We start from the raw sequence: 12,500 nt of genomic DNA, 5'->3' as shown, positions 1-12,500 counted from the left end.
ATAACTACTGTTATAATATATTATAGAATAACATAATGTTTGGTCATCTCCTGTCACAGGGCACACCGTTAAGCCGGGCCGATCTGAGGGCCGTCAATATCAACCTCTGTGACATGTGTGTCATCCTGTCGGCCAATCAGAGCAATATCGACGACGCTTCACTGCAGGACAAGGAATGCATCCTGGCGTCACTCAACATCAAGTCTATGCAGTTTGACGACAGCATCGGGGTGTTGCAGGCTACCTCCCAAGGTAAGGAAGGGGTGTTGCAGGCTACCTCAATGCTCTACAGGTCCTGGCAGGAAAAATATCCCTGTGTGTGTGTGTGTGTGTGTGTGTGTGTGTGTGTGTGTGTGTGTGTGTGTGTGTGTGTGTGTGTGTGTGTGTGTGTGTGTGTGTGTGTGTGTGTGTGTGTGTGGTGTGTGTGTGTGTGTGTGTGTGGTGTGTGTGTGTGGTGTGTGTGTGTGTGTGTGTGTGTTTGACAGGAACCCCTGGTGATGATTGTTCCACGGGTTACAATGACTAGATCGCTACTGGTTGGTAATTGGCATTATCCTGGCATAAAGCAAATTAAATTGTAGATTATAATACAAATTTGATTATTATTATTATTATTATTATTTTGTAATCAATCTTACCCCAAAACATTAGACAGTAAGTCATGTTTTAATATTATACCAAACAATTCCTGACATCGTGTGAGGAGTGGAAGTGAAGAGAGATGGGCTTCAATAATGGACTGTCATTCCTGTCCTGGCACATAATGTAATGCTTTTAGGGACCTGAAAGAAAAAAAAGGTCCTCGCACTTTGGTTGTTCCTCTAATACTCGTATGACCTAGTGGTTTGGCTTAGTCAGCAGCAAGTGACAGATGTCGAAACACAGGCTTATGTGGTTACTTGTCAGTCTGAGGAGAGGAAAGGGACGTCAAGTCAATTTAAATTCACTCTCACGTCACTTGTATTTGTTGTTTCGTGGCTATGTTATGTATGACAAGATTTTTAGACGGTGACACTTTGACGGAAAACTAAATGAGCAACATGTAACATTTACTAGGTTATATTTGCGGATGGAGGCAACTCTCATGAATATAGCTGAATTCTCAACATTGTGTAATATTGTCCTACTTCAAATGACTTGAATGTGACCAAGAATGGCTAAAATATGTTATACCGTACTGATAAATCATCATATCAATTCCATTTTCTTTCTACCACTATACGTTCTTCAGAGAATAGATAAGTGCCTCGTAAGATGAATATGGTTTGTGTTAACACGTTACTGTAGGCCTTACAATGTATGCATTCATAAGGCCTTTATAACAGCTAAAATAAGGCATTATATCATCTGTCGTAGGCAGTCATAGGCACCTATGTATGTTTCCATGTAGGTTTCACCCTGCCAGGCATGGACAGGTCCTCTCCTGAAAACAGTCCAGTTCACGGGGGGTTGTTCCGACAGGCTTCCATCACAACAGGAGCCAACGTCCCCATTATCACTGAACTAGGTATGTCAGCAGGTATGAATGGCATTGTCCTTAAAGAGGGTGAAATGGGTGAAAAGGAAGGTTTCATGGAATTATATACATCATTTTTTTTGTATAGTTTATATAGAGTGATGAAAAAAACACCAAAAATGAATTGCCTCATTGAGAATATTAAAGTTTTTCTAATCTAATCCAATCCAGTGTGGTATAGTATGGATGTTTCAGGTTTTTAATCAACTAAACAGACCAGAATTCCTCAGTCAATCTGTACTTTCTAACATTGTGAAGGTGATTTTCATGTTTTCAACCATTCATGACTGATAAATTAATCTAATCTTAACCTCTTGAACATGCTTCATCCCGTAACTATTTCTCCCTGACACTTGTCTGTAGCACCGTTAGCAAAACCAGCAGCCAAAGTCCTGCCTGTGGTTTCATTCAGTCAGGATACAAGCAGTAGGATCAACATACAAATAATAACAGAGCTGGGTAAGAAGCCACTGCCTCAGTGTTGATCTGCAGCCGCCGAGCCGCCGCCTCATCCTCCTCCAAAAAAGCTTCCTTTTGATTTCTCTGGCTTCCTGGTCCAAGAGGCCTAGGCTGCACCCCAAATAGCACTCTATTTGTTATGTAGTGCACTATGTAGGGAATAGGGTGCCATTTGGGATGTAGCCTTAGTCTGGTTCATTCACTTTGAGCACATTGCATTATGCAACTCTGGGTTCTCTTGTTGACTGTCTTGTTTTTCCTCAGTTTCTTTTCTTTCTCAATACAAGTCCTTGTGTCTGTTTCCATAGTAGCATCTTAGTTCTGTTTCCATAGGAACATCTTAGTTCTGTTTCCATAGGAGCACCTTAGTTCTGTTTCCATAGGAGCATCTTAGTTCTGTTTCCATAGGAGCATCTTAGTTCTGTTTCCATAGGAGCACCTTAGTTCTGTTTCCATAGTAGCACCTTAGTTATGTTTTCATACACTTAGAAATAAGGGTATGGTTAGGGTACATTATTGTCCCCTATTGTACAAAAATATTAAAATACACATAATGTACCTTCAGAGGTACACATATAATCTTGCATGGTACTGTTCGGTACCTTTTAGGGTACATGTGCGGCTGAAGAGTATAATGGTACATTTTTGTACCCAATATTTTGAATATAAAAGTTCAATAATCACACACTCACTCTCAACAAAACGGGTACAATGTGAAGGTATATTTCTGGGCGGCAGGAAGCATAGTGGTTAGAGTGTTGGTCCAGTAACTTAAAGGTTGCTGGTTCGAATCCCCTGAGCCGACAAGGCTCTGTTGATGTGCCCTTGAGCAAGGCACTTACCCCTAATTCCAAATCAAATCAAATCAAATCAAATTTTATTGGTCACATGCGCCGAATACAACAGGTGCAGACATTACAGTGAAATGCTTACTTACAGCCCTTAACCAACAGTGCATTTATTTTAAACAAAAAAAAAGTAAGAATAAAACAACAACAAAAAAAGTGTTGAGAAAAAAAGAGCAGAAGTAAAATAAAGTGACAGTAGGGAGGCTATATATACAGGGGGGTACCGTTGCAGAGTCAATGTGCGGGGGCACCGGCTAGTTGAGGTAGTTGAGGTAATATGTACATTTGGGTAGAGTTAAAGTGACTATGCATAAATACTTAACAGAGTAGCAGCAGCGTAAAAAGGATGGGGTGGGGGGGCAGTGCAAATAGTCCGGGTAGCCATGATTAGCTGTTCAGGAGTCTTATGGCTTGGGGGTAGAAGCTGTTGAGAAGTCTTTTGGACCTAGACTTGGCACTCCGGTACCGCTTGCCGTGCGGTAGCAGAGAGAACAGTCTATGACTAGGGTGGCTGGAGTCTTTGACAATTTTGAGGGCCTTCCTCTGACACCGCCTGGTATAGAGGTCCTGGATGGCAGGAAGCTTTGCCCCAGTGATGTACTGGGCCGTACGCACTACCCTCTGTAGTGCCTTGCGGTCAGAGGCCAAGCAGTTGCCATACCAGGCGGTGATGCAACCAGTCAGGATGCTCTCGATGGTGCAGCTGTATAATTTTTTGAGGATCTGAGGACCCATGCCAAATCTTTTTAGTCTCCTGAGGGGGAATAGGCTTTGTCGTGCCCTCTTCACGACTGTCTTGGTGTGTTTGGACCATGATAGTTCGTTGGTGATGTGGACACCAAGGAACTTGAAGCTCTCAACCTGTTCCACTACAGCCCCGTCGATGAGAATGGGGGCGTGCTCAGTCCTCTTTTTTTTCCTGTAGTCCACAATCATCTCCTTTGTCTTGGTCACGTTGAGGGAGAGGTTGTTGTCCTGGCACCACACGGCCAGATCTCTGACCTCCTCCCTATAGGCTGTCTCATCGTTGTCGGTGATCAGGCCTACCACTGTTGTGTCGTCGGCAAACTTAATGATGGTGTTGGAGTCGTGCCTGGCCATGCAGTCATGGGTGAACAGAGAGTACAGGAGGGGACTGAGCACGCACCCCTGAGGGGCCCCCGTGTTGAGGATCAGTGTGGCAGATGTGTTGTTACCTACCCTTACCACCTGGGGGCGGCCCGTCAGGAAGTCCAGGATCCAGTTGCAGAGGGAGGTGTTTAGTCCCAGGATCCTTAGCTTAGTGATGAGCTTAGAGGGCACTATGGTGTTGAATGCTGAGCTGTAGTCAATGAATAGCATTCTCCTGTAAGTCGCTCTGGACAAGAGCATCCGCTAAATGACTAAAATGTAAATGTTTCCCAGGGTACAAACATATTTTGTGTACCCTCAATACCCACCATGGCAGAATTTCTGCAACCTAAAGGACCTAACAGCTTTGTCACTGGGGTGGCACCAATAAAAGGAACATTTGTACCATAATTATTATAATAATTCCCAGAATGCTCTACTGCAGGTTGATTGTAGAATTGTTTTTAATATCTGTGTTTTTGCATGTAATTTAATTGATTCATTAATCTTATGCTACACAAAGATAAATAAAATACATTTTTCTAAACTAATGCAATCTGACTTTTTGCACCATTACTGAAATGGTTGTCCAGTTTAGATGGCTTAGGTAGTCTCCTCACAATGTTCCTAACCCTGCCGGTCTTTATGAATGCAGGTTGTGGGTGAATAAAAATTCCATCTGTTGGATATCCTAATTCTGTCTGGGTTCAAATAGGAATTACACATCACATTGTAAACCAGAATAATGTGACTTGCAGGTAGGGTTGCAAAATTCTGGCAACTTTCCAAACTTTCCCAGGTTTTCCAGAAATCCCAGTTGGAAGATTCCTGGAAGCGTGAGGGAATAAGCAGGAAATCCTTCAACCAGGATTTGTTGAAAATCTGAGAATTTTGGGAAAGTTACCAGAATTTTGCAATGCAAATTAAAATGTCATACAAACTTCTTGACGTCATTGATAATCATGATATATGAACATTGTCTAACAGCCAGTATACAGTACCAGTCAAAAGTTTGGACACACCTACTCATTCAAGGGTTTTTCTTTATTTTTTTACTATTTTCTACATTGTAGAATAATAGTGAAGACATCAAAACTATGAAATAACACATATGGAATCATGTAGTAACCAAAAAAGTTATATATATTTTATATTTGAGATTCTTCAAAGTAGCCACCCTTTGCCTTGATGAAAGCTTTGCACACTCTTGGCATTCTCTCAACCAGCTTCATGAGGTAGGCACCTGGAATGCATTTCAATTAACGGGTGTTCCTTGTTAAAAGTTAATTTGTGGAATTTCTTTCCTTCTTAATTCATTTGAGCCAATCAGTTGTTTTATGACAAGGTAGGGGTGGTATACAGAAGATATCCCTATTTGGTAAAAATACCAAGTCCATATTATGGCAAGAACAGCTCAAATAAGCAACGAGAAATGACAGTCCATCATTACTTTAAGACATGAAGGAACTTTAAAAGTTTCTTCAAGTGCAGTCGCAAAAACCATCATGCACTGTGATGAAATTGGCTCTCATGAGGACCGCCACAGGAAAGGAAGACCCAGAGTTACCTCTGCTGCAGAGGAGAAGTTCATTAGAGTTAACTGCACCTCAGAAATTGCAACCCAAATAAATGCTTCACAGAGTTGAAGTAAAAGACACATCTCAACATCAACTGTTCAGAGGAGACTGCGTGAATCAGGCCTTCATGGTCAAATTGCTGCAAAGAAATCATCTTAGTTCTGTTTCCATAGTATCATCTTAGTTCTGTTTCCATAGTATCATCTTAGTTCTGTTTCCATAGTATCATCTTAGTTCTGTTTCCATAGTATCATATTAGTTATGTTTCCATAGTATCATCTTAGTTCTGTTTCCATAGTATCATCTTAGTTCTGTTTCCATAGTATCATATTAGTTATGTTTCCATAGTATCATTTTAGTTCTGTTTCCATAGTATCATCTTAATTCTGTTTCCATAGTATCATATTAGTTATGTTTCCATAGTATCATCTTAGTTCTGTTTCCATAGTATCATCTTAGTTCTGTTTCCATAGTATCATATTAGTTATGTTTCCATAGTAGCATCTTAGTTCTGTTTCCATAGTAGCATCTTAGTTCTGTTTCCATAGTATCATCTTAGTTCTGTTTCCATAGTAGCATCTTAGTTCTGTTTCCATAGTATCATCTTAGTTCTTCATAGAGCATATTATCTTTTTCCATAGTAGCTTCTTAGTTCTGTTGCCATAGTAGTTCTGCTTCCATAATATCATCTTAGTTCTGTTTCCATAGTAGCATCTTAGTTCTGTTTCCATAGTAGCATCATAGTTCTGTTTCCATAGTATCATCTTAGTTCTGTTTCCATAGTATCATCTTAGTTCTGTTTCCATAGTATCATATTAGTTATGTTTCCATAGTATCATCTTAGTTCTGTTTCCATAGTATCATCTTAGTTCTGTTTCCATAGTATCATCTTAGTTCTGTTTCCATAGTATCATCTTAGTTCTGTTTCCATAGTATCATCTTAGTTGTTCATACTGTAGATCATATTCTCTGTTTCCATAGCATCATTTTAGTTCTTCATAGATCATATTCTCTGTTTCCATAGTATCATTTTAGTTCTTCATAGATCATATTCTCTGTTTCCATAGTAGCATCTTAGTTCTGTTTCCATAGTATCATCTTAGTTGTTCATAGATAATTTCTATGGCCAATGACCTCCTTCCTTTCATCGGACTCTTGTCAAATCTGACTGATGTTTATTTTCGCACGCGGCTGGAAGTCCTGACAGAAGTAGCACTTCTGAAACAAAACTCAACATCAGTACTTTCTTTATAAAAGCTGTAGGTGTTTTTTTGTGCTCAAAGGTGTATTTCAAAAATATTGACATCGTTTTTGGGGCGGTAAAACAAAGATATGTAACAAGACTTATATCTATATTTACTGTATTTCCAAGACAAAACAATGTCTTATTGTTGTTGTTGATACTGTAGATTGTGTTGAAGTTCAAAGCTTGAGGCTTTTAATATGCATGAAGTCATGAGTGCATGAACAGCCAGTATATGGGCTGTAACAGCTGAACACAAAGCCAACCAGAGACAATACTCGTAGAGACAATACTCGTAGAGACAATACTCGTAGAGACAATACTCGTAGATACAATATATGCTTGCTTCCATAGAAGATGCCTATAAACATTTGAGATCTTCTCCAAGTACCAAAAATGATTTGAATGTCTACTTTATGAAATATTAAATCACCTCTCACTCTCATATCAATCCATATCCACAGTCATTGGCTGTTTAAAGAATCTGTGTCATCGGGCATTGTGTACGTAACCAATGACTGAATCTGTGACGCTTCACAATCGCTGTTGGATGTGAACAATGTTCTCATATTAAGTTGCACATTTACTGCAAGTCTGTGTGTACAAGTATATGTTATGCATGATCATTATTTCCTCCATATGGTTGAACTGTTGATCAAATGGAGTTATACTATACTGTATATCGAACAGCCTGACTGTCATGCTACGCTATGACACTGTAGTAGCATACATATCAATATGTCAATATTTTTAATGTCTTCCCCACCAGTGAACGACTCCAATGTTCAGTTCCTGGACCAGGATGACGATGATGACCCTGACACAGAGTTGTACCTCACTCAGCCCTTCGCCTGTGGGACGGCTTTCGCAGTCAGTGTGCTGGATTCCCTGATGAGTGCGGTAAGACATACAGTGAGGGGGGGAAAAAAAGTATTTGATCCCCCTGCTGATTTTGTACGTTTGCCCACTGACAAAGACATGATCAATCTATAATTGTAATGGTAGGTTTATTTGAACAGTGAGAGACAGAATAACAACAACAAAATCCAGAAAAACGCATGTCAAAAATGTTATAAATTGATTTGGATTTTAATGAGGGAAATAAGACCTGAAGGCTTGTGTTGGCTCCCCTGAGCGATTGCGTGTAGCCTTTAGCTCAGTGGGTTCACACAGCGTTGTAGCTTGCCAGACACCTGGATTCAGACCGCAGTTGGTAACGCCAAGAGCCTATGGTTTAGACCAGGGGTGTCAAACGTACGGCCCGCGGGCCGGATCAGGCCCGCAAACGGGTTTAATCCGGCCCGCGAGATGATAAAAAAAAAAAAAACGATTTTTTTTTTTGGAAAGTATAAAAATGCGCTGCAATTTTTCTATAAAATAAACTGCTGTTCCAATTGCGTCCACTGGATGGCGCAATAGCAATTGTGTTAAGCAAGCAAACTGTTTATACCGGGGCAGAGCAAGTAGGTCAAGCACGTGCAGCCAATGAGCTACTTTGTTTTGCCCGCGATATTTATTACGGCTTCTACTTTTAACATTATGTGCTTTGGCACCCTCATTGCCCCAATATGTCTCTGTCAAAAAATAGAAAAGTGGACGCAGAGTGCAGAGTGTTCCAAGAAAAATGGTCATCCTATTTAATCACGGAATTGAATGGGAAAGCTGTATGTTTGGTGTGTTCAGAGCATGTTGCAGTGCTGAAAGAATATAACCTTCGTCGCCACTATGTGAGTCTTCATGCCAACAAATATGACAACTTTCAAGGACAGCGGAGATGAGAGAAGGTGAATGAACTGTTGGCGGGTCTGAAGAAACAGCAGTCTGTGTTTACTCACAGCCGAGACATCAGTGACGCTGCAGTGAAAGCTAGCTACCTCATTGCTAATGAAATCGCAGTGGCTTCAAAACCATTTAGTGAGGGTGAATTTGTAAAAACATGCATGATGAAGGCAGCGGAGATTGTGTGCCCTGAAAAGCGGCAGGCTTTTGCAAATATCAGCCTGACAAGAAACACAGTTGCAGACAGGATTTCCGATCTTTCAGTGGATTTGGACAGCCAGTTGAAGCAAAAAGTAAAGTCATTTATTGCGTTTTCGGTTGCAATTGATGAAAGCACGGACATTACAGATGTTGCACAACTGGCCATTTTTTCATCCGCGGAGTTGATGACACATTGACCGTCACCGAGGAGTTCGTGGAGTTGGTGCCGATGACAGATACAACGACAGCAGCTGATATTTTTACCGCACTCGTCGGCGCGCTGGACAGGGTCGGAGTGGACTGGTCCCGCGCTGTCAGCCTGGCTACAGATGGTGCGCCCTCAATGATCGGGAAAAAAGCAGGCGTTGTGACAAAGTTCAGAGAGAAAGTGCAATCTGCAAATGGAGGACGTGATTTTTTGACTTTTCACTGTATTTTGCACCAGGAGGCTTTGTGTTGCAAGTCATTAAAGATGGATAACGTCATGAAGGTGGTCATCCAAACTGTTAATTTCATCCGATCCAGAAGCCTGAATCACCGTCAGTTTGACAGCCTTCTCAGAGAGAAAGACCACATCTATGGCCTGCCATACCACACTGAGGTAAGATGGTTAAGCCGAGGTGCTGTGCTGAGGCGTTTCTTTGATTTACGAGAAGAAATTGAACAGTTCATGGAAGAAAAGGGCAAACCAGTGTTTGAATTTCATTCCGCAGAATGGATGCCGGACCTTGCATTTATGGTGGATGTTACAGAGCACCTGAATAACTTGAACAAACAGCTGCAAGGGCGCAACAAAGTTGTCACGCAGTATTATGACAGCATACGTTCTTTCAAGTTGAAGCTGTCATTGTGGGAGACGCAACTTGCCGGTGGTGATGCAGCTCACTTCCCCTGTCTGAAAAATGTGTGCGCGACCCAACATGTGGCAGACATGAAGCGGTTCAAAGATAAAATAACGGGACTGTTACGGGAGTTTGAGCAACGCTTTCAGATTTATGTTTATATGTTTTTATGTTGATGTGCTATTGTTTTTAATTGATTTTATTTTATTTGTATATTTAACCTATTCTTGACTCTGTGGTTCTTGCACTTGTTTGGGGAACAGGATTTCATTATTTTTATCTACATTCCTGCCTGAGAAATGACACCCTGATATAGTTCTGTGATCTGTGAAACAGTTCTGTTAATCACTGAGGCATTGTGTGTTTGGGTGTTCTTTTTCTTTAGAATTTTCAAATAAACTTGACGTGTTTTATGATTAATAGTGATGTTGTGCTTGTACTATTTTGGACACACTGTCCTCAGGCTCCAGCTTTATGTTGTATGTTGATCGTATTAAAACAAAGAAAACAATCTGAAGTTGTTGTTTTTAAGTTATATATACCATGATTTTTCCGGTCCGGCCCACTTGGGAATAGATTTTCCTCCATGTGGCCCCTGAGCTAAAATGAGTTTGACACCCCTGGTTTAGACATTCAATACCGTAAATGCACAATAAAGAAATGGGTTACTTGGAATGGGAAACTATAGATGTTAAGGTAACACTTTATTTTAAGGCCTTTGTTACGTCTTATTTGTTTAATGAGGTTATTAAAGCATTACATTTCGACTTGAATGTTGCTTGTATGGCATATATGAGGGGAGGCGCGCCCCTCTCTGTCCAATGAGGCCATTTCTGGAAAAAAAGTTTGGCAAGTAAAAATATGGTCACACTTTAGAATAGGGAACACATATTACAGTACTTACGGCCCTTATTAGCCCCACACTGAGACCACTTACTAAGAGCCTGTTTATTAGCCCCACACTGAGACCGCTTACTAAGAGCCTGTTTATTAGCCCCACACTGAGACCACTTACTAAGAGCCTGTTTATTAGCCCCACACTGAGACCGCTTACTAAGAGCCTGTTTATTAGCCCCACACTGAGACCACTTACTAAGAGCCTGTTTATTAGCCCCACACTGAGACCACTTACTAAGAGCCTGTTTATTAGCCCCACACTGAGACCGCTTACTAAGAGCCTGTTTATTAGCCCCACACTGAGACCACTTACTAAGAGCCTGTTTATTAGCCCCACACTGAGACCGCTTACTAAGAGCCTGTTTATTAGCCCCACACTGAGACCGCTTACTAAGAGCCTGTTTATTAGCCCCACACTGAGACCGCTTACTAAGAGCCTGTTTATTAGCCCCACACTGAGACCACTTACTAAGAGCCTGTTTATTAGCCCCACACTGAGACCACTTACTAAGAGCCTGTTTATTAGCCCCACACTGAGACCACTTACTAAGAGCCTGTTTATTAGCCCCACACTGAGACCGCTTACTAAGAGCCTGTTTATTAGCCCCACACTGAGACCACTTACTAAGAGCCTGTTTATTAGCCCCACACTGAGACCACTTACTAAGAGCCTGTTTATTAGCCCCACACTGAGACCGCTTACTAAGAGCCTGTTTATTAGCCCCACACTGAGACCACTAACTAAGAGCCTGTTTATTAGCCCCACACTGAGACCACTTACTAAGAGCCTGTTTATTAGCCCCACACTGAGACTGCTTACTAAGAGCCTGTTTATTAGCCCCACACTGAGACCACTTACTAAGAGCCTGTTTATTAGCCCCACACTGAGACCACTTACTAAGAGCCTGTTTATTAGCCCCACACTGAGACCGCTTACTAAGAGCCTGTTTATTAGCCCCACACTGAGACCGCTTACTAAGAGCCTGTTTATTAGCCCCACACTGAGACTGCTTACTAAGAGCCTGTTTATTAGCCCCACACTGAGACCACTTACTAAGAGCCTGTTTATTAGCCCCACACTGAGACCGCTTACTAAGAGCCTGTTTATTAGCCCCACACTGAGACCGCTTACTAAGAGCCTGTTTATTAGCCCCACACTGAGACCGCTTACTAAGAGCCTGTTTATTAGCCCCACACTGAGACCGCTTACTAAGAGCCTGTTTATTAGCCCCACACTGAGACCGCTTACTAAGAGCCTGTTTATTAGCCCCACACTGAGACCGCTTACTAAGATCCTGTTTATTAGCCCCACGCTGAGACTGCTTACTAAGAGCCTGTTTATTAGCCCCACACTGAGACCACTTACTAAGAGCCTGTTTCTTGTGTAACTTGCTCTTTATTAACTGGTAATAAGCATTTATTGGAACTAACAGTGAGGGTAGTAATATACATGACTTGTGTTTGAATAAGAAAACGCTAATACATGGCTTATAAGACATAATAAAGGCCTTATAAAGCTACTTATATACACACTTATGAACCTCAAATGAGTGGCCAATATGTGTAACTTAAAATAAAGTGTTACTGATGTTACTAACTAAAAGGTCTCTACACAGACGTCATCATGTCAAGAAAGGTCTTAGTGGAATCCCATTGGTACAATAACATGTTATGTCCCAGTGGTTAAAAAACTCCAGGAAGACAGACAAGAAAGCCTGGCACTTTACCTGGTACGATGGCTTCATCTGTCTACCTTTCACTTTGAATGAGGCTGGAACAGAAGCTGCCTTTAAGTGAGTTTCACTGTAGACAAAGGTCAAGCTATCTAGTAGACCAGGCTCATCCGTCATTCTACTCTGGAGCCCTGACAGCAGCCCAGACAGGGAAGATGTTCCTTTGTAGAACAAGCAAGGACAGACAGACAGACAGACAAGCAGACAGACAGACAGACAGACAGACAGACAGACAGACAGACAGACAGACAAGCAGACAGACAGATAAGCAGACAGACAGATAAGCAGACAGGCA

The 12,500-nt window shown here is 41.5% G+C and overlaps 1 protein-coding gene across 1 annotated transcript in view; it reads left to right on the top strand.

Annotated features, from left to right (window-relative positions):
• The window catches only part of LOC311100923 (calcium-activated potassium channel subunit alpha-1a-like), a gene marked incomplete at both ends in the record, with an annotated part of 217,684 nt that overhangs the window by 202,289 nt on the left and 2,895 nt on the right, over positions 1-12,500 (top strand). Inside the window, 3 exon segments of the mRNA XM_084141903.1 lie at positions 60-252; positions 1,391-1,507; positions 7,523-7,653. Coding sequence (XP_083998029.1) covers positions 60-252; positions 1,391-1,507; positions 7,523-7,653 — 441 coding nt within the window.

Source organism: Coregonus lavaretus (genome assembly GCF_964263955.1).
Source record: "Coregonus lavaretus genome assembly, chromosome: 25".
Classification (NCBI taxonomy): domain Eukaryota; kingdom Metazoa; phylum Chordata; class Actinopteri; order Salmoniformes; family Salmonidae; genus Coregonus; species Coregonus lavaretus.
The sequence above is the reverse complement of the archived record's forward strand: the minus strand, read 5'-3'. Positions and strand labels throughout refer to the sequence as shown.